Source organism: Periplaneta americana, chromosome 15 (genome assembly GCF_040183065.1).
Source record: "Periplaneta americana isolate PAMFEO1 chromosome 15, P.americana_PAMFEO1_priV1, whole genome shotgun sequence".
Taxonomy (NCBI): Eukaryota; Metazoa; Arthropoda; class Insecta; order Blattodea; family Blattidae; genus Periplaneta; species Periplaneta americana.
In genome coordinates this window covers 80,320,579-80,344,010 of record NC_091131.1, presented here as the reverse complement: position 1 = coordinate 80,344,010, position 23,432 = coordinate 80,320,579, and the positions used below count along the sequence as shown (strand labels likewise).

The 23,432-nt window shown below is 33.4% G+C and overlaps 1 protein-coding gene across 1 annotated transcript; it reads right to left on the bottom strand.

Annotated features, from left to right (window-relative positions):
* Positions 1–1,337: 1,337 nt before the first annotated feature.
* Positions 1,338–22,138, bottom strand: fest (wurstfest). The gene is made up of 6 exons (XM_069847717.1): positions 21,928–22,138; positions 21,204–21,395; positions 16,615–16,755; positions 11,368–11,492; positions 6,167–6,451; positions 1,338–3,031 (listed from the first exon to the last, which is right to left on the bottom strand). The coding sequence occupies exons 1-6, from the start codon at positions 22,051–22,053 to the stop codon at positions 2,806–2,808; spliced, it is 1,095 nt and encodes a 364-aa protein (XP_069703818.1). The 5' UTR covers positions 22,054–22,138; the 3' UTR covers positions 1,338–2,805.
* Positions 22,139–23,432: the final 1,294 nt, after the last annotated feature.

Here is a 23,432-nt window from a genome sequence, read left to right as displayed (position 1 = left end):
GGCCATTTGTAATTAATTTTCCGATTATGTTAAAAGTACCTTATCATCTGCAAACAATAAAGTACCGGTATTTAAAATTCAATTCCCTAATCTAAAATTTATCTTTGCCATTCTTGTATGGGTCAATAAACAGACATGAGTTAATTTGAGCCTAGTTTTCATTTTCGTTCATCCATTCCAAAGAAATCGTCATGATCATCATCATCATCATCATCATCATCATCATCATCATGACAGTCATAGTTCTAAAGAACTGTTACAGTCTACAATAGCTTTCTTGCCATCTCTTTACAAGGTAACACAGTCATCTTTACCCTCTTAATTTGTAATTTATAATTTTATTGTCCTAGGAATGTGTCAGAGAAGAACAATTGTTTGTATACATCCTAGATCTTATATACCCAGATTGCTCGGCATTATTGGCTTTGACGGCAACAACTTTTGTCAGGTTTACTATGCTGCCATCTAGTTGTTACATAAGGAGTCACGTCATAACTTCCTGAAAATTCTTGGTTTTCTATATTGCACAAGCAGCTTTCTTCATCTTCATCACTGGATTCACTCCAATGCAGTATATATACTTGTGATTTACTCAAATAAATTATTTACACAATTGAAAATATTTTACCCAGATAGGGAGATGGGTAGAAATATCTATTTAATTACTGCTGTAAATCTGAGGACAGTATTATCACGGTCTAGTATATACAGTCACGAAGCTTGAGTTGTGAGGGTGCTAGAAACAATAGACTGTGCCGGTACTATTTTGCATTGTCTGTAATGAGGCGATATTAGTGATCCTAGTGGTTAGAAACTATCTATGGATGCATATTTACTATGTATTGAGCTTCGTGACTGTATATACTAGACTGTGGTATTATTATGAAACAATAATCAGTTTACTGCGATACCGGTAAATTATTGCAGGAAAAATCAGTTTACTGGAGTAGATCTTTGAATACCGCAGTAGTTTTATGAAACAGGCACTGGGCCTGCAGTAGTATTTACCACAATAATGTTTTATGAAACAGGGTATAGGGGCTCATCAGATGAAACCTCCAGTGATCAAAAGTAATAGGGAAATCAATCAATCTTCTTAATGTATCCAGCTGTTTGCTGACAACATAAAGTCCACTGTAGTCTATTCAGTTGTTGTTTTTCACGAGAAATGAGGGGTATTTTGATCGGTGTTCATTATAGATGCCTGTTGCTAGTAGCCAGAGTTGGGGTGTAGTCAATATATACTGCAGGGCTGTGTCTTCTGCAACTGGTACTGATGGTTTTAATTTACTTCTTTTGTGGTTTATGGATGGATAATAGGGAAATAACAACACACATATATTGAAAATAGTTTAATCACTATACTAAGAAATTCATCATATATACAATAATAACTATCACTGAGGTAAAACAGTGTTATTAAAAATAGGTACTACAACTTCAACAATAATCAAAATAAATTTCTTTAGATTAAAATTTTTGGTGTACTTCAAGAGTATTCGTATGGAGTTCATTTTGCTGAAATAGTAGTATTGAACAATTTTGGAGTGACACCATAATAACAATTATAATTTTAACTTATTTTTAAAGTAATTAAACAAATGAACATTAATTAAACAGACATAGGCACCAATTCTGAATATACTGTATAATTATTAAAGATAATGTTTTATACTGGTAGTTTTATTGTAAATAGCAGAATAATATGTTAAAATGTTTTTTTGATCGGCAGCATATTATATGAGTAATTGTATTGTATTACACAGCATATAATGAAATAAAAATTTTCTTCCTGGGTTACCAGTTGACATGATATAAAATGTATGTCAAAAAATTCTTATAATATGTATTCTAGATAATATGATTCTTAAATGCTTATTACTCCAGACAGATCTCAAACAGGTATGAGGGAGTTACTTGGTGCCTATGGGAAGTGCCTAAATTTTAACCAACAAAAATTAAATGAACTTAAGTACCATAATAAAAATATTATCTACACAAAATATGAAGAATACCAAACTTTCCTTCTGTTATGGATATGTTTCCCCATAATTAACTCATTCATATCATTTCAAACTGGACGTATTTTCTTTCAATCTATCGTATCTTGGCATCACAATTACCTGATGTTTATTGGTTTTAGTAAGCGAAGAGTTTATTTTAGTGTAACAAAGATACTGTGTCAAAATTGCCGGTACCATAAAAGTAACTTTCTATACAAATTTTGGTGTAAAATTAAACATTTCGAATAATAGTATGTATCTAAATATTATTGTTTAATTTGAATTGGCATTCGAAAGTGCAATAGTTTCAAAGTAGTAAAAACAGAACAAAATATATTTCTTCATAATTAGCCTACGTTCCTGTAAATTCATTTTTTTTTTTTTTCATGCAATGAATTTTGGTAAATTTAAATGCTTATAATCATTACATTATACAACAAAACGAATTCATTAGGTAAAATTTTTAAATAAAATACTGTGTTTATGCTGTATTTTTATTTTATGGTCCATTTCTCGGACCTAGGAAATTGCAATAGAATGTACCTAAGTAATTAAATTCACTTATTGTAAAATATTTCAGCGATACATTAAACTCTGAGATTTATGGAATCCAACTTTTGAAAGCAGTAAAAAGCTCCTAACATAATAAAATATACTTTATTCTGTTGTTCTTACCGATATATATTTGTTATTTTTTTTATCATGTCGCACATGTCTTTCTATAAAATGTATCGTCATTTAGTCGCTTATAAAGCTAGCCCGTTGTTTTAATGTAGCTAAAAAATCAGTCACATAATTAGTTTTAATACACTTTCAGTTGATTCTTCTCGTCAAAACCCGCAGAATGTCCTGCATTTCGCACAATAAAACTAGTACCATCATAATGCATGCGACGTTCTCCTCTCCTGACAAATAAATGAGATGTCTGACCCATAGAAGCTGTACAGTGAAGAAAAGGTGTTGTCATTGATGCAGTTCCATTTGTTGGGCTTGTACGTATTTGATATTTGTTGCTGTTTCGAGCAATTCTGAAAAGAAGCATATTAATGTCAGTTTGTAAATATAATTGTGTAAAATCACTGCAGAGACCTCAAATGTCATACTCATATTTGTCAGCAACATTCCTTACTGGTACATAATACATTATTTTTCTAAGACACTGATGATGAAGAAAGTCAATAAGAGTAAGAACATCTACACATAATGAAAAATGACATCGAATCAGCAAGTAAAACAGTTTTTAATTTACTATACTTGAAAAATACCATCTCATGAAAATAATCTGAGGCCAAGGGATAAGTAAGAACAATGGACAATCAGAAAAGTTCGAATGGATTGGGGATTCTGTTACTATGCTACTCATACTCGTTTGTTGCGGTGAGATATCTCAAAAGAGCAGAGTTGTTGTCTAGTTTTAAAATACTCCATGTCTTACTTATGTCTTCTTCATTCAAATTATAAAATTTACCAGGAACTCAAAATTTAAAAGGAGAGATAATTTGGTACTATAATCTTTGTTCCCTTTACTTTACACGTTTTTTTCGATTATATTTCTGTTTTTACTCTTACTGTTCTTTGTATAGCACTTCATAGAGACATGAGGCTCCAAGATGTCACCTACATCACTCAGCCATTAAAAATTCTCTAGTCAAATCATATAAATGTGGAACCTATATCAAAGGGAAATTCTTCTTATAAAGTTACATGTTTTACATTTTTATGAATTTATAATCATATTTTTTCTAACAGTGAACTAATGAGGTACTGGTAGTAATTTTGTGTTATTGCTGCATATAATTATCTGCTAGATTATTTTTATTTTGTAGTAATAACATAATTTTTCACTTAGCTCTGATTGTTATTTCGATTAACATATCACCAACTTTTTATTATTGGAGAATAAATAATAATACATACACCAATATAAATAGGGTAAGCATAGTGTATATGGATGTAACATTATATGTCTTAGATTGCAGCCCTGCTTACGTACACCTTGCTATGCGAGATCCGACAAGAAAGTAATGAGACTGGTTTAAAAAAACACTTTTACTTACCGGTAATTTTTAACCAACTGTGATCACCTTCAAAGTAGTTCCCTTGAGACTGTACACACTTATTCCAATGTTGTTGCCACTGCTAGTAGCAGTTGTGAAACTCATCTTTGGAGATACTGTTTAATGCCTCGGTTACGGCCTTTTGGACGTCTTCTGTTGTTTGAAAATAACTTCCTTTTCAAAATAAGATATAAGAAGTCGTACGGAGCAAGACCAGGTGAATATGAAGGCTGCAGCAGTGTTGAAACAAGATCAGCAGCCACATTTCTTCGTGCACTGCTACTTACAGACCTGTTACTAAATCTACGTATTACTCTGTGAAGAGATTTATTAAATCTACATACTTAGACTTCAACAAACAAAATTTGATAACTCAATCCCAAGGGAAAAAATGGAACTCTCTGCATCAAAATCCATAATTAATTCCCGATTTACCACGAAAATCGTCTGTAGCTGCATTTAGATTGGCAATAGGCCATGATTGTTTGGCCAAACACCTGCATAGAATTGGAATATATCAGTCCCCTAACTGCCCATTGTGCAACTCAAACCAAGAAATGGATTCGGAACACCTCAAAATCTGTGCTTCAGTGGCTGGTCATGATAATATCTTTGAAAATATTGGAGTGCAAGAGGTCAAATGACTTTATTGTCAAACGCTTGGCATTAGAAAACAACAACAACAACAACATTTCTTCGTTTGTGTTGCTGTTGCCCAGTGAGATTTTTTGGTACGATTTTTGCACAAATTTTTCTCGTGCCCAGTCTTCATTTTGGCTGTTAATCGCCAATCAGTTTGTACACTTCACGTATCTTGGCAATTTTGTCGTCTGTATGTGCAGTTTCATCTTCAATGTTGCTTCTGCCTTCGACAAACATTTTATGTCATCGGAAATCTTGTGCTCTTGACATCACTTCATTTCCAAAAGCTTACTGAAGCTTTGCATACGTTGTCGTGACATTTTCACCAAGTTTCACACAAGCGCAATATTATGTGATGTCATTGTATTGGCGAGGACCAAACACACAACACCACTAATCAAGCAGTTACTCCACATTTACAGCTTGCAGGATAGTGCCAGTTGAAATTCGGGTGGAAGGAGGACCATGGTCAAACATATGTCTGGTAGGAGGCTACAGGGTTGCCTCATCAGGTGGGAAAAATCAGTCTCATTACTTTATTGCCCGACCTCGTAAAAATTTCACAGCAAAAAAATGGAGGAAATACGCATTCTGGATTGACATATCACTACAGGATTCTTTTTCTGTAACAAAAATACATTCACCATCAAAAATAAAACATCATCATCATCATCGACATGCAAGTATTGTGTCTCACTGGCCCGCTACAGTCTCTAACCATCTCCTTTTTGGTCTTCTAGGAGATCGACGACCTCTTGGTGTATATGATAAGATCAATTTGGAAAATCTAAAGTTCTTCATTCTAACTGCAGTGATACTGTAAATGTCTGTTATGGTTGTATTCAAATGTTCGTTGTTATGTTTGTAAACAATTGCTTTCAACAAGATGTACTTGTTTTCAGCTTATTAAAGCCTAATTACTAAAAGGCTACTTACTACAATTTAATAAGCTGAGCTGAAAACATGTACATATTGTTGAAAACAATAATAAATATAACAATAAAGATTTGAATATAACCATAACAACAGATAATATTTATCACTACATTCTTCTACTCTTAGGGCGTGGATAACGAGAAAGAATACAGTACAATGTCACATTCTTAGTCATAATATGGCCAACATTGAACAAGTTTAGAACCCCTTCAGACTAGGCCACTTTTAGAAGCGCTGCAACTCGTGAAAAATGGATATAAAAATGAGGGCTTTCAGACGCAGTCACAGCCACAAAATAGTGACGCTGCAAATGATCTGAGTGGTTGGCTTTGCCACTGGTGGAACTGGCAACCCTACCTCATTATCTTCTGGCTTAGTTGCCATATGGGTGATGTCTTATTGGTGTCACTTTTCAGGTTCAAACCTGTCTTCGGACAGTTGACTAAACAACGACAATAATAATAATAATAATAATAATAATAATAATAATAATAATAATAATAATAATAATAATAATAATAATTTTACCTAACCAGTCCATCAGGAGTTTGTGATACTCGCACATTATTAATTATCCAGTTCTCTATTCCTTCCTCAGTTATCCAATACTGAGCTGCCTGTAAAATGGATATAGCTTCCTGTATAAAAGACGGACCATGGCGTGAGTCGTTATAGAAAACAGACAGTGAAAAGTCCTGGCCCATGTCTGAGAAACTGTCGGTCGTAGTTCTGGTGCCAGCAGCATCAACCAGGTAGACAAGTGCACATTGTTCAGAGGTGAAGCTTACGCCTTTGTACCACATCTTGGCATACCTACAAATATAGCACAGAACCTGATTAATAATAATAATAATCATACCATAATTATAAACAGAAATTGTATGTTCATGACAGATGTTACAGTTCCTTCATGAAATAATCTTAGCAACTTTTGAAGTACATAAAAATATTATTGAAATGCAAAATGAAACACCAAAACAATATATCGTGGGCTTAGAGGAAGAAGTTGGTAAGTCTCATTGTTTTCCTACGTAGTTGTCAAAGAAACAAGTCGACAATGAAAGATAACAAAGTAAGAAAAGTGACAAACAAGTAAACAAATAAACAAACAATGGAAGTTAACAGAATAGGAAGATTGACAAACAAAAAACAAACAATGGTAGTTAAAGGGTAAGAAAAGTGACAAACAAATAAGCAAATAATGGAAGCTAATAAGAAGAAGGAAAATGATAATGGCGCAACATATAATTTGTGAGAAGAAAAGTTAAGCTTGGGCCTACGCATAGATATACTAAGAAAATGTACCTCATAAACATTCACCACTGGGATTAGGCATACGACCATTCGTTAGGTAGGTAGAGGTTTAAGTGAGATCAGTCTGCATAGGAACTCTCTGGCATGTGAAATGTAAGAGGGTATACGAAAAAGGTCTAAATTCACAGTAAAATTATATATATATATATATATATATATATATATATATATATATATATATATATATATATAGTTATACTGTAATAAATAATTATAATTTATAATGCATAAATTATAATATTATTAATTTTATTAGTTAATAGTTATGTAACACATTCTCCTCTTATACACTCAATAAAAAGTGCTTTTTCCTTTTCTAGGAAACTATAGGGTTAGAGGTGTTCCTTATTTCTCATCTTCAAATCTGGCAACCCTAATCATCTTCCTTGTATTAGTTTTCCTCCTTTGATCCTGCAAAGGGCCTCAGGAATTTCATTTCAGATTATTCAACTTTGTTTTTCTTCACTTCTTTTTCAGGTCCAGTTTTCAGCTCCTTACGCCAATGATAGTAATGTCATCACTTTATATAATTTAAGGTGGGTATTTATGATTGCTTTTTGTATCAATTTTCTTATAGTGCCGCAAATTCTTTGAAATTTGTACAGTTTACTGTTGAAATTTTCTGTTTGACATTAAATGAGTCAGTTGATTAAAAATATGTAAACTCTTTAACTTGTAAACATTTCAGTAGTTACTTTGAGACAATTAAGTAAAACTTAAAATATTCATTTTAGATTTGGCTGATTATTGACTGGTGTGGTTATATTACATTTTAGTCAGCAAGTACTTATTTTTACATTAAACACTTAAATTGTGTTAAATAAAGTTAAGAAATTAAGAAATATCTTGCATCAAATCGGATGAAGTTATAAGATATCTTGGCATTACTTTTAATGATGAAATAAAATTTAATGCGGCGCAACTAATTGAAAAACTGACAAAAAATCTTAATCAGCTGGTCACTTCACTTCAAAAGATAAATATATTAAATCAATATATCTGGCCTCAGTTGGTTTACCCCTTCCAATGTGCTCCTTTAAAAGATCTTAAAGTGAAATTTCTATCTGATATTGACAAATTAATTCATAGCGCTGTTAAGGAAATAATTAACATTCCTACTGACACCCCGGATGCTATGTTGTATGCACCAAGAAGATTGCGAGGTTTAGGAGTATTTAAAGCCCAGTGGGAAGCTTACCTTCAGCACTTAAATATTTGTCAAAGACTTTTACACGTTGACAACCCTCATGTAGCAGCCACTCGAAACTGAACATTGCATCAAACAATTACCAATTACCTTCGATTGCTCTGAACGTTTTTCTTCTCAAAAACTAAGAAAAGCATTGCGTGAAGATTCTTTTCATCAATGGAGCAAATTGAAAAGTAAAGGTTTGGGAGTTGTTTTCTATTCTCACTGGAAGAAAGGTAATTCGTGGATCTCAACCAAAAAGGGACTTTCGAGCAGTCAGTGGACGCAAGCCATTAAGATGAACTGTAATACAATACCTGTAAGTACTCTCCCTGGTAGAATTCTTGACTCAACACGTTGCAGAAGATGCGATGAGCAAGAAACGCTTCCTCACGTCTTGGGTTTCTGCCATCATGGAGAATTGCTCCGAATCAACAGACATAATACGGTTCGTTCTCTCATCGCAGCTTCAATCCGTCAGAATGCTTCCTATGAGGTTTATGAGGAGGTTGGTTGCGTCTCTTCTGATGGCTCTACTAGACGGGCTGATATCATCATAATTGATCGGCAGAAGGATAAGGGTGTCATTCTTGATCCCACAATCCGTTTTGAGACGCATGAGCAACAGCCACAAGAGGTGTGTCGTGAAAAACAAGTCATATATGAGCCTTGTTGTCAGCATCTTGGAGCACAATACGACATCACACATTGGATAGTTTTTGGGCTCATGTTCGGTGCCCGTGGCACGATCCCACGTGAAACTTTAAATCAACTTAAACAATACAAAATTTCTGATGCAACGATTGATGCCATAGGATCTCACGTGTTAAAATCATCCTTAGCTATAATTAGTAATCATTTGTACCCAACAACATTTTTATTGTAAATGATTTCCTACGTTTTCTTATCTTAATGTTTTTTCTTTTTCTTTCCAAGTGTCACAAAATTGTTTTGTTTACTTATTATTCTTTATGAATTGATTAGTAGGCCGATCTATCGAACCCTTATTTAGGGCGGCTTTTGTTTATACAAATATGGTACACAATAATGGAAAGGTTCCTCTGTCTTACAACAGTCAGTAGTTTTAAACCCCCATTGATATATTTGGCTGAATTTTAATAGAAGCAATGAAGTTGCTTTAAGATTTGAGTGATAATAATGCTGATTTTTTAAAGAAATGAATACGTTCAGAATCTCTTTATAACCCACTAATATCTTTTAACTCTTACGTCGCTTTTAAACCAATTTCCATAAATATACAAACAGTATCAGAAATCATTCCGATATACGAATAAATGTGTGCCAATACTGTAAGAGATTCTAGTTCTAATGTAAAATCATATAATTCGAATAATAAAATACATCGTTATACAAATACAACATAGGCCTATGGTTAATCTACCTATTTCAACATAAATTCAATATGCTAATATTAAATTCATAATACTAAATACAAATATTTACATACAGAAAACTTAATAAATTTTACAGAAGAAAGAGTTCGTCCAAAGGGCTGGATTCGGGAAGAGTACCTAAATCGCTCATTGCATTTCTGTGTTGAATAGCAATACTTAAGCATTGACACAAATAATTAGTGCAACAGCGATCACCAGTAATGGAGATCAAAATTTGACCGATTTGAGATACCAAAACTTTAGCGTCATGACTCCAAGAACCGAAGGTTTCCACAGCAAAGGGGGAAAAGATATAATTGTCTAAAAGATGAGCATATTTATGGACTTTTTTCTTCCCGGCTAATTCAGCAGCAGATGCTACGCGTCTGGAGGTATTCGGCAAGTAAGGTGGAGCTAGAGTGTCAACACAAGTGGAGTCCCAAATTAAAGATTTTCCTCTAGACCATGGAATTAAGGTGAGACCATTAGGTCGTTCACCATCCGCGCGACTAATACCTGGTGGTTCCAAAGGAGATGGAATGCCACAAGAAGTCAGAGATCTTTTAATGATATCATTGAGTGATGTATGCCTGGGAATGTGACCCTTGCTCCTCGCACAGCTGAGTGCATGATGGAATATACGAATAAGTATTTTATTTGAATTTGTGCAAAATTAATTGCCTGCATCTACTTCAACTGTATAATTTATAAATTGAATAAAATATATTATTTTTTTAAATGATAAAGAATGCATTTTGTGTGAAATCTAGAAAACGAAAATTAATCTTAGCTAATTTGGGTGCAAAGCACAGATATATTAGACCTTTTCAATAAGTGTTCAAAAAAAAAGAAGCTATGTTATTTGCAATCTGATACATTCATTCATAGTTTTTTGCTCAAGGGTAGATCTTTCTCTGCAACCCAGCATTCTCCAATCTTTCCTATTCTCTACTTTCCTCTTCGTCTCTGCATATGATCCTTATATCTTAATATCGTCTATCATCTGATATCTTCTTCTAACCCGAACGTTTCTCCTCTTCAACATTCCTTCCAGTGCATCCTTCAGTAGGCAGTTTCTTCTCAGCCATGATCCAACCTATTTCTTTTTCTCTTCCTAATCAGTTTCAGCATCATTCTTTCTTCACCCACTCTTTCCAACACAGCTTCATTTCTTATTCTGTCTGTCCCTTTCACAAGCTCCATTCTTCTCCATATCCACATTTCAAATGCTTTTATTTGCTTTTCTTCATTTCGTCGTAATGTCCATGTTTCTGCCCCATACAATGCCATACTCCACACAAAGCATTTCACTAGTCTCTGCCTTAGTTCTTTTTTTCAGAGGTCCGCAGAAGATACTCCTTTTTCTGTTAAAAGCTTCCTTGGCCATTGCTATCCTCTTTATGACTTCTCGGCAGCAGTTCATGTTACTGCTTATAGTACACCCAAAGTATTTGAAGGTGTCCACTTTATAAGGAACTGAATTGTTTGTTATGAAAAGCTCAAAACGTATTATGAGAAAGTTTTCTTCATCCGCATATCACTCATTTTCTTTCAATAATTTGCTTTAAATTAAGAACTAGTATAACAACATAATGAACTTTTGAAATACTACATACTTTATTTTTTGCTCTTTCAGTAGGCCTACTCAAATTTGTACTTGCTAATAATGATAGTAGTATAAATTGATCTCTTAAATTAGCCTCTTTAATTTTCCTGATCTGTACTTTGATCTCACTATCATGATGGGAGTATTATAAGTTATTATTTTCAACTTTACTCTGTTCTTATACTATATATTTTTAAAAGAAAAGGAGAAAAATATTCTGACGTACTTATTGTTTCCATGGGCATCATGTGCCAGAATTTCAACACGGCTTCCATACTGGTAAATACGACCATTAGGATGAAGTAGTGCAGTAGCTGATCCGCTTCCACTCAGAGACAGCACAATGTTATTCTGAAAAATATATAATTAATTGTAATGAATGTACTATAAATGTCTTCATCATTCATACATTTATACATACGTCAACAGCAGGGGATCGAACGCGGATACCAACTTTCCTGCATGGAAAACTCGCTTCCTAACCACTACTCTATCATAAGCACGGGGTGGAGGTTGTCACCAAGAGTGTCTTGTATTATTGCGTCTATGGAAAAAACTTGTGAACCATGTACTCACTCAAACAGGATTTTGACAAAATTATTGCTCAAGAGGATATGATCTCGAAAGGTGAGATGAAGGACCATGATGTATTTAGTTCGTTACATCCACGGTATCGGTTGGGCGAAAAGTGTGGGTGGTGGTATGTCTTCGATCCTTGTTCTTAGTGAAAAGAGGTGGGTCTGACATTTATGTAGTTTACCTTGATCCTCCGTCATGGAATCACGGCTGGAGGTGATCTAAGAAAGGGGAGGTCATTGATAAATACATTAAATGGTAGGGGTCCATTGACAGAACCTTGAGGTGGAGAAAAGTACCAGAAAAGTCTCGATAGGTATTGAGACTTTAAAACTTAGGCAACTAAATATGTTGTTTCGTTAGTTCGGTTGCATATTCTCCAGGTGATAAAAACTCCTGCATTAGTTAACACGGAGGCGCATAATCAAGCATTTCATTTTTTTTTTTTTTTTTTCTTTCAAATTCGTAGGCATGTGCATTATCTGGAAAGAAAAGAGGAGAAATGTTGTTCCATCGACCGTTTATTCTTTCTCCTTGATGGGTTCCAGCTTAGTTCTTAGTTGTCTATAATTCTTTTCTATTAGTATGAAAATCCCTGTATTTTTTGTACTCGTAGTTAGTTTCGTCGAATTCAATTAAGACAGAAATTTGAGTAGACCATATTGAACTGAACTTAATCCAAATTATCACGGCGTAACGATAATGAAATTAAACTGAAAAAATTTATATTAGTGAGCAGGTATTTGTCTTTTAATATAGATATAATACGTATACAAAAACTAACAAATTGTTATGCATTGTGTTTACTATGCATATTTTATATAGAATTCTCCATAACTTACTGCCTAATAATCTGTCTTAATATATATCTTAAGAAACATTATCTAAACTTAAGCGGATTAGGAAAACTGAAATACCGAAAAAAGTGACAGGTAACGGAATTAAATTAATTACCCTAAATACAATTTACTTTAAGATTTAAATGTGTCTAATGAATGGATATGCTATATACATTAAATAAGCTATAAATAACAGTCAATCCTCCAATAATGCATTGAAATAAAATGTATTATTAATGGACACGTAAAGAACTGCTTTTAAGCCATAGACAGTTAATAATAAGCTGGTATAATGTACATAAGCACGTAAGAATATACCAAATGTTGTTATAATTATATTCATATTTTAATAATATCAATCTTGTATTAACTTTCTATAGTTAGGCATATATTGTGCATGCGTCCATGTTAAAGCATAACTGAACATTTTTTTTAAATATATTGCAACCCAACCATGGCGTTCCCCATTAATTTGCTGAATCCATACTCCCGAATGATGATTTTCACAAATGGATATAATTATACGCGAATGCATTTGCCCGACGCAATTCTCACAGAGCCATATCCTATCCGAATTCACTTTTTCGAAAGATTATTTTGTTGAAAATTAATTTATTTCCTGAAAGTTAACTTCCAATAGTGGACAATTGTTCCGGATCCATTATTATGTCGTTGCTAGGCGATGCGAGTTTGAAATTATTTTACTTTTAGTTTGCTGATTGCTAAGCATAGATTCTCGGTCCAAAATGTACTGGAACGAAAGGCGCAAATTACTTCTTAACAGATTAATATATTTTATAAGTAGAAGTTGTACACAAGGCACTGCAAAATATATTGGGATTGTCAAAAAGTTAGAAACAGTGGCATGCACGAGCCATTGCTATTGGACAAGGTGATAAGCGATAACATTAGTCTTCACAGGTGATAGGTACTCCAGGTCACAAAAGTCGACATTGTCAAATAAATCTTAAGGTTATGTGTATATAGGCGATAAATTGTTGGAAGACATTTTTGTCGTTAAGAGAGCAGTTAATGTTGACCCAAAGTTGATCCTGATCAATTACTAAAGAAGGATCTTTGTCAGGTAATTTACCAGAATGCGTCACTACAATACTTAGTTTTTGCTCTAAGCATACAAATTCAAGAAATAACTTATCTTAATAGCGTTCAAATAAATTGCACTGGACTAAAAACTTTATAAGGACCTTCAATATTCCATTACTTGGTCCAGGGCGCATGCATTCTTTGTTGAGAATTAGTCGACAGTGACGCATTCTGTTAAATCAAACCAACAAAGTTACGTTCCATCTGGCGTCTTAAATAGGTATGGTGCCAGAAAGAGAAAACTTCAAACAAGGTTTAAGGCAAGAAAAAACTAGAATTTGTCGTCAAATCTAGTGGCTGTAGCAGACAACTGTCATTTCTAATTGGTATGCAAATACTGCAAACTCGAAAAATTAATTTATATGACATTTACGACGGAAACTGTGCATTAGATGACCGGATTATCATATTCGGTACCAGAAAAAATTTGGAGATCCTCGTGAGAAATTAAACGGTACTTTTAAACGAAGTCCCAATCTATTCATGCATTTTTTTTTTTACGATTATTGATTTAGTTAAGAAATGCAGCCCCGAAGTCGAACCACAGAATTAGTAGGCCTACGTTCTCTTTCCTCTCATTTTTGCATTTCTTACGAGGAAAATACAGATTTATACGAAACTTCCATCCAACAAACCATAAATGCAGCTCGTATAGTGCGAATTTATGTAGCTTTTTCTAAAAGAATAATGTGCGACTTCGAATTCGTCATTCTGAATGGCATGTCTACAATTTTGCTGCTTTTTTATCTTTCACGATCCGTGTATAGACGTGTGTGTGCAGGCAGGACTTCAGGAAGCGTATAACAACGCAGAGGACAGGCATCAGTATTTACATTCACAAGATGCTTGCTTTGACATATAGAATACAACTTCACATTGTAAAATAATTATGGATCGTAAAATATATTATTGACATTAATTTATTAATATTTGTATTTTCGTTTACGATTCAGAAAATTTGCATTCGGGAAAGTGGCTTCGAGTAACTCAGTAAAGGAATTCAGGAAATTTATTTTTAGCAATAATGATCAGTCGCGATCATGATAGGGAATTTACCCTTGGATTACAGTATAATCAATATGTTATGCATGTATGCGAACTCCCCTTGTGTTTAGGAATGGACTCGTTCACATTGTTGAGTTTATCGGACGTGACTAAGCATTTTCATGACGATCAAAGTTGAATGACGTTAGTGTATTTTTCATTCCACCAAAGCATTTCCATTCTTTTTTTATTTATGTAGGTTACATTGTCACATATTGTAAATCTGTCACAGCATACTTTAATTCCATCCAAGATTAAATATTAAAAGTTGAAACTTATCTAAAAACTGAAAAATAAGATGACTGATGGCAAGTAATAGGCTCTTAAACGAATTCATAGTAAATTAGCAATTACTTCTGATGAGAAGAATCAGTAATACCGTACAACTAAGAACTGAGATATAATGGTCACCAGTTAGTCAACTGAAACTGGTTATTTTTTTTCTGGAGTCAAAATAGAAACTAATTATACAAAATAAACAAATACATAGTTAAATTTAGGTTAACAGGATTTAGCATAAAAGTGAAAATGAACTGTTTTTAAAGAAACTAAATATATCGTCTAACAGAAGCTAGTTCAAGTTATTCGATTCAGTATGTGTCATGTAGGCCTACTTCCTGCAACTGTTTATTATTAAAATATTATCTTATTTTTTGGCCTAGTCTTGGGTTGATCTGTAAAATATTTCGCTATATAAGCTAATGAGAACGAAGTATGAACCAATTAATTGCAGAAGAAAAGCAATAAAACTGATAAAGAAGTGGCGAATAATTTTTATGAAAATTTACTATTTATTATTTCTTTCTTGCAGAGCGTTTTCAACATCATAACATGTTTATCATGATGTTTTAGTAGCAAAGTTCAAATAGTATAAACTATAGATACATAACGAGTAGAGACGTTTAATGCAACAATATAAATAAATTAGTTAATTTTTAGCCGATTCATTTGCTTTCTGGCTCACTTATTCTAGAACTGTTCATGTCTATACAGAGTGTTAATTAATATTTGGGGAATGGTTAGAGGACCTAAATTTCGCTTTGTTTTTTAATTCTAGGTACTTTTTAGTTCATACTTATTTGCTTATTACAATTTCATTTTTATATCTTTGTCCATTTATAATTCTACAGGTGAAGCTCGAAATGGCCACCAGGTGTTCTTATGCAGGCTTCTAAACGCCATATCATGGGCTGTCTTACTCTCTCCCATATTTCAAGTGTCTTTTGGATTTGCTGACATCCTTCTTCAATGCACTGGCGAAAAATTTCAGTGTTCTCAATAGTTCTTGAACACACAGTTATATTTAAATGTTTCCATAAGTAAAAATTAAAAATCCATTTCTTTTTCATTTGCCAGATGACAACAATGAATAAATTCTATTTTTTTCTCAAGGTCTACTGTTTTAATAAACATAACCCACTAATGTAAGAACTAAACTACTTGAAATAAAAAATACCTGTAATCAAAAAACAAAGCATAATTGAAAGGTTCAGAACCATAGTGGGCCAAGCGCCATTTACTAAAACCGTAGAAAATAAGAGTTAAAATGAAGTTATCAACATAATTCAATGGAAACATATAGCAAGTAATATAAAGTATATTCAAACTAAGTTATATGTCAATCTTCATTAAACTATGGTATTCACTTAACTTTAACTCTTGCTTTCTCTGTTTTTAATAAATGGCGCTTGGCCCACTATGGCTCTCAACCCTTCAATTTGCTATATAATATGTTTACATAAACTTATTGCTTGCTTTCGAGTCCTCTACCCATTCCCCAAAGTTTTCGTACATATTAGTTGACACTCTATATGTCTATAGTTGAATGGTTATTTTGAAGATTTACAGAAAATGTACATAAGTAACTGAATGGCTTAAAATAAGAGTTTATTATTGCGACAAATATTTACCTTGAAATTAATTATTCTCACTGCGCGATCAATTGTCATGTCGACTCGCACTCGGTCATGTAGTCGGAGGGACATGGTGCCATGAGGCGTAGCCAGGGCTGCGCCCGCACCTGGCTCCTGGTCGTGTTCACGCCAGTTTTCCTGCAAACATTTCAACACAGCTATCTATTCAGCGTCTGTCAGCTGTTATGACAATATTACGCATCTTTTTACGCTGGTGAAGGGGACACGTTTTCTTCCTGAGACATCAGACCTTGTCACTCAAACTTTCTTCACTTATAATTTGTTAGGTAACACTCGCATTGTGTTACGGGAACAACATCTGCGAATGTAGGCCTATTAATGTAATTGTAATGATAATGATTTATTTAGCATCCTTTTAAACTTTCGGTACTATTTAAAGTCGATAAGGTACAATAAAGGAATAATAATAACAGGTGATACCAAAGTCTTCAAGGAAAAAAAAAAACTGCTCCGTACACCACAAAGCTATAGGAGCGTCCTGGAATCGAACCTCGGGCATATTTTATGAAAAGCTCTCATCTTATTTAATAATCTACGATCCGAACTTAAGGAGACGCGCTATTGAGTTTAGGTCAATTTTGGTCACTTCCTTCAATTGTTAAATATGGTGCCAAAAATCTACAGTTTCTTGAGGAATACGGTAGTGAAGATTTCATCGCGATATCTCCATTCTAAGTTAGAAATTCAGTTTGTCATATAAGTCGTTACTCTATAAAAATACATAATATTATAAACTTTAAAGTGATTTTACGGCAATTTAAAGTTTTTTACATTTTAACTTAGCCTACTAGAAATAAAATATCTCCTTGGATGGCTGCACCTAGAGTAATTAAACTTTACACACATATTCACAGTAGGTCTGTGCACGAAATGCACTATTAATTTACACGTATTATTATTATTATTATTATTTAAAAAACTGTGATTTTTTATGTCGGGTAGTGAAGATGAAAAGCGGAAAAAAAAAATTAATTGTTCAGAGTATTTTTTTTATCAACGAAGTATACTGACCAGGAAAAAAACAATGTTTCATTTCATTATAGGAAGTCTTAGCTTCATTTTAAACTTTTAGGAAATTGATTATCTCTATGTGAGGCCCAGGTAAATGTTTACTAAAAATATACATTATTTTTAAATAAAAATTTTTGGGCATATTTTTCAACATAAAAATATGATAAAAATTGTGGACATGTGTTTTATCACTATATAACTGATATACATTTTTAAGAAGATACTCTGGAAGTGTATAAATTAAAAAGCTCAGCAGCCTTAAATCAACGTACAAGGCGAGCAGTTACGTAAAATAGATATATTCTAAAATGTTTTAGGTTTTCAAGCTGTTATCATTACTGAACTGCAAGATATAGAGTAAAATGCCTTATGGTGCCCATATTTGCCTAACTTTCCCTACTCGTTACCGGTACGTGTAAAGTCTATTTTCCAATAGACGGTTTAAAAATATCCTCCCTCCTTACTTTGGCATTGAAATCCCCCAATAATATTTTCACGCGATATCTAGATAACTGATCAAAAATGTGTTTCAATTTCTCATAGAAGCTATCCTTTATATGGTCGTCTTTCTCTTCTGTGAGCATTTATAACTATGATATCGCACCATCTACCCTTAAGTACTAAATACAATAACTATCATTGATAAATTCGACCTTTTTTTACTGCTGACTTTATTCTTTTAGGAATAAAGAATCCTGTTCCTAATTGGTGATTACTGTTTCGTTCCCCATAGTAAAACAAGTGCCGGCAATCTCCTATTTGTAACATTCCATTCCCATCTAACCAGCCCTAACCTCCTGTACTCCTACAAAGTCTATCCTATATATAGCTAGTTCTTTTGCTACTAATGTTACCCCTCCTGTTCTATAAGACTCTTGACATTCCAAGTACCAAATCTCATAACCTTATTCTTTTCTGTGGTCGCGCCAAGGAATCAGTCCCATTCCGAGGCTTATGTTGGGATTTCGTAACAAGCTCTTTTTTACGGTGATGGATTGTTAACCCTTCGCCCCACTCCCAAGCTTGCTCAGAAAATTGACGTTTCAAAATCCTCAGCAAGAATTGCTACTAAACTGTTTAAGTCAAAATCCTATAAACTTACAGTGGTCCACAAATTGCTATCGCGCGATCACGCGAGTAGAGTCCGATTTTTATTGAATTAATCATATCTTCGGATGAAGCATGGTTCGAATTACATGGCCACGTCATTTCACAAAACAACATGTACTGAAGCGTAGAAAACCCCTAGCTTTTGCATGAAGTTCACTACATTATGAAACAGTTGGTGTGTGGTGTGGTTTGAATGCACACAGAATAATAGGATATACTTTTTCTATTAAGGCGTGCTATCAATGCTGCAATATATGGAGCAAAAATATTGTTTTTTTTTCGAACAACTAAAGAGGCAATCATTCTTTCAGGCAGTATTCTACTACTGCACACACTGTTTACGAATCACTAGATTATAGTTAAGAGATTTTTTATAGTTGAGTTATCAGCACTATATTTTGACCCCCTTGTAGCCCTATCTCGCTACATATGAATCTTACATGCAGGGTAACTTAAAAGACAAAGTTAAAAAAAAATAATCCTCACGCCATAGAGGAACTAAAAGAAAATGTGAGTCGGAAAATGTCTGTAATAACACTTGAGGAAACAAGTTTGCTTACGGACATTTTCTATGTAGATATTGAAAATGTGTGGTTACTGAGAGACAGTTTTCAACAATTCTTTTTTATAACACAGCTTAGTGCTCATTACTAGGCTATCAGTTTTAAATATTTCCTCGACCTTGGTCGACATTTGCATTATGCTTGTTTTTACGAATACATGATGTAATCACGAGTTTGGAGCTGGAAACTTGAGCACTGGAAGAGACTATGTACAGATCTCGGATTTTATCTCTGCTGGTGAATGGCAGTTGGGATTCGAGCGCTTGTCATGGTTAAAGGCGTTGAGTGCTAATACAGCAAAACAAAAGATATCTGGTCGCCTTGCTCCCAACAGAACTGTTCTCCCTGTTAGTGATGTGTGTGTCGGAAGTCGGTTCGAATCTGCAGTACCGGTATTGGCAGAGTTAGCCTACAGATATCATTATTATTATTATTATTATTATTATTATTATTATTATTATTATTATTATTATAGAAGTCTAGCTTATAGTAGTTAGTGCTTTAGTTTCAATTATGGTACTAATAGTTCAAAGTGTTGTAAATTGTGTACTGGTAAGTTAGTCATTTTAATTTCCAATTTTTCACCGATCATGTCCAAAGTTAAAAACAAAAAACTGAGTGGTCAAAGTCGGGAGCTGGTGGCTAATGTACTAAAGTTTATGAAGAATGAAGCAGATCGTGGTAACTTCAGTATTCCTGTCGCTAAATCACAAGAGAGGACAGCGGCTGCCACAGGCATACCAGAGAGAACAAGAAATCTGCCATTGAGAAAGGAGAAGCCAGTTCGTTCACAACACCAGATAAAAATCGCGAACGTCGTAAGACTGTTACGAACTTGGACGATTTTGACTAGTGCGTAATAAGGAGGACAGTGCACGAATTTTACGCATTGGAAAAGTGTGCACCGACCGTAGGGAAACTAAAAAGTAAATTAGAGGGGATTATTGGGTTTAGAGGGAGTGATAGAAGCCTTCGATATACCGGTATACTGAAGGAATTAGGTTTGAAATGGACGAAAACAAAAAATAATAGAAAAATGTTAGTGTAAAAAGCTGATATTAGAAATAAAATAATTACTTATATCAGACAATTACAGCAATTCAGAGACAATGGACACCCTATTGTGTACACGGACGAAAGCTACATACTTACAAGTCATGTATCAGTAAGCAATAAAGGTGGAGTGACGATACAAATAAAGGACTGATGGTTCCGTTAAACAAAGAATAAATAATTATAATTGTACATGCGGGGAGTGCCGAGGGATTTGTACCTAATGCTGTGTTAATGTGGAAGGCTGTCTCTAGTAGTGGAAGTTATGAACTCTTATACAGTAATAACTGTAAAAATACTTAGGTAGGTACTCAGAGTTAAGCATTTGGGCGAATTTTTTTTTTCAGAGACTAGTACAACCGCTGGTTTCCCTTTCCGCCGCAAACTATGACGTCGCTCACGGTAGAGATAAAATCCGAGATCTGCGCCATAGACAAGTATGTACAGCGATGACGTCATTATTTTTAAACAGTTGTTTTTCCTCATATAAGTTGCATTACCGAAACCCGAGACGCATGTTCCTTAATTTTTACACACTGTTATCTACCTAAAAAATCCCGAAGGTCTTGGATCAAGAAAAATGTTATTTTGAACATGCTTTAAAAAAAAAAAAAAAAAAAAAAAAAAATCTTTTTAATTTTTAGGACTAGAAAATATGAGGAAGAAAGTGGGACGAAGCCCACTTTCGATGTAAGTTTACCAAAAACGTTTCCAAGCAAGTTTGTGAAATCGATATATTTAATAACATCTCCTTGTTAGTGTAATGCGAAGTTAGACTTAACATTAACGAGTGAACGAAGTTCATGTTTAGATATAGGCCTAATTTACCGTATAGACACTCGATTCCTCAGTTACATAGTAAGGAGCTTGCACAGCCTTAGGTGTCCCTCGGGGTTGACGCCAAATTCCAGCTGCTGCGGCAGTAGTATTGTAAGCAGTACTTGTCTGGGAAGACATTAAGCTGCCTGCCCATTGTTCTGACGGTGGACCGTCAAAAAACTTCGAAAACTCGTTAAATCTCTGCAAAATTAAATACAGAAAGTTATTTTGTTAATGTTTGTTACTGCAAGTTATTGAACAATCTTATATTTGTCGCCGAACCAATCTTATAGACCTATTACCCGATTAATAATCTTATTTTAATTCTAACATAATGCAGATAAGTTATCATACTGTTCTAGGTAACTATTTTAACGAATTGGCACATCTTCTCATGAGAGTCTAATACACTCTAATATACATAATCAACAAATTGTATGAAATTATACTTTCCGAAATGTGCGAGCATATCATAATATTGACAGCATTATAATATCTTTTTTTTTTTTCGATTTTAAACGTTAATATATATTTTTAACGATATTACTGTTGCACATAGAATATGTTGTGGAAATAGTAATACCTACGTTATTATACATATTGCAGCAGAAAATTAAATTTGTTTTATTATATTTGAATTATATGTAAATTTATTAGTAAAAAAATAACATATTTATAAGCAAACATTATAGACTTTTATTGAAGAACCATTTTATTTTCTATATTATAATACCTGAAAATTATTGTCATCTGCTTGTCCATGATATGAATGAGCTGTATATAAACTTCTAGGGCGTACTGGTAAAGTTGTTGCATGTAAAATATCTTTTCTGTACTCGATGGAAGATAAATTAGCCATAGTTGGAACGCAAATAACTATATTATGTAAAAAGTTCCAGATTGTATAATATCTTCCTTCAGGAGAAAGCTGTAGAATGCTTGAATATGTTTAATTTGCTTAGCAACACGCTGTTCGTCATCTCATTGTTACGAAAATTATTTTAAAATGACGACTTAAATTCGTAAGCATCAATAAATTTAAATTACGTAAGATTAAAAATGAATATTCTTCATTGTAAATTTTTGTGGTACTTTTTCGATACGTACTTATTACATTTACTTAATTACTCAAGTTTTTCTTTTCTATTTAATACAGCATACTGATATTATAATTATCTTAATTATTTTTCAGTTTATTTAGTTTTAAACGACACCATGTCATAAACATATTATGCTATTATGTGATCAATATTCGATGAAGTCAGTATGTCTTAAATTAAATATGTTGTAAATATGTTAAGAGTAATTAAGAAATACATAAAATTAAAAATAATGGAATCCTTATACAGTAGTATTACGACAGTCGAAAAATATCTAACATGTGTTTTCGTAACATTAATATGACTGCAGATTATTATGAAGGCAGGAGGAGACATAAGAGCAAGGACCGTTTTTGCAAAACTTGCTAACTGAAAAAACTAAATTTTACAGGAGACACAAAAACTGAATGGAGACAAGTAGGTTATAGGTGCAACGATCACACTTTGACACACTACAATGAAGAGATATAATTAAATTTTACTAAGAATCCTTGAACATCGTGTAGAGGCCTGCCTTATGTTAATGAATCCATCAAAATCTCAATTTTGCAAATTTTGCAGTTAACAAGTTTTGCAAAAACGGTCCTGTGTCACTCGCAGACTGTAAAATTTATTCGGGGACAGTAGTAAATCCGAACTAGTCTGGCCAATTTTCATTAAACAATTAGAATCGTTCCAAATTAATAGAGTAAAGTGCATTTATAAAATGTCACGATGTCGTGATTGTAATATCACGAAACTTGGAACTAGTATTTTGTGCACTATTTTTTTGGACTTATTAATAATTCTTAATAATTATTGTTTGATTCCTTGCAGGATACTATTAATGATAAATGTGTATTATATTTTTTTATTTATTCGGGATTGTATTAAATAATATTTTGCAGTTTTTATATTAAGAAATTCCTTGTAGCTGGGAAGTCAATTTTTTTCATTTAGACTCAGAATTCTATTTATCTCGAAAATGATTAAATATAGGCCCTATACAATAAATGTGAATTGTAACATAAGCTTATATATAAATAATTTACAAATCACAAATCAATATAAATTGTTCATTAATAATTTTAAGGGTGAAACGAGCGTTGAGGGACTTCCGCCGACTTCTGACTTCTGTTGCATTCAAATAATTATAAAA

What these genes read in the sequence shown, in the direction of transcription:
- fest (XM_069847717.1), bottom strand. Translation starts at nt 22,053, where the DNA reads ATGGCTAATTTATCTTCCATCGAGTACAGAAAAGATATTTTACATGCA. An exon ending in TGAGAATAATTAATTTCAAG is followed by an intron (nt 11,493 to 16,614) that starts GTAAATATTTGT and finishes TATATTTTTCAG; the next exon opens with AATAACATTGTGCTGTCTCT. An exon ending in ACTCCTGATGGACTGGTTAG is followed by an intron (nt 3,032 to 6,166) that starts GTAAAATTATTA and finishes GCTTCTTTTCAG; the next exon opens with AATTGCTCGAAACAGCAACA.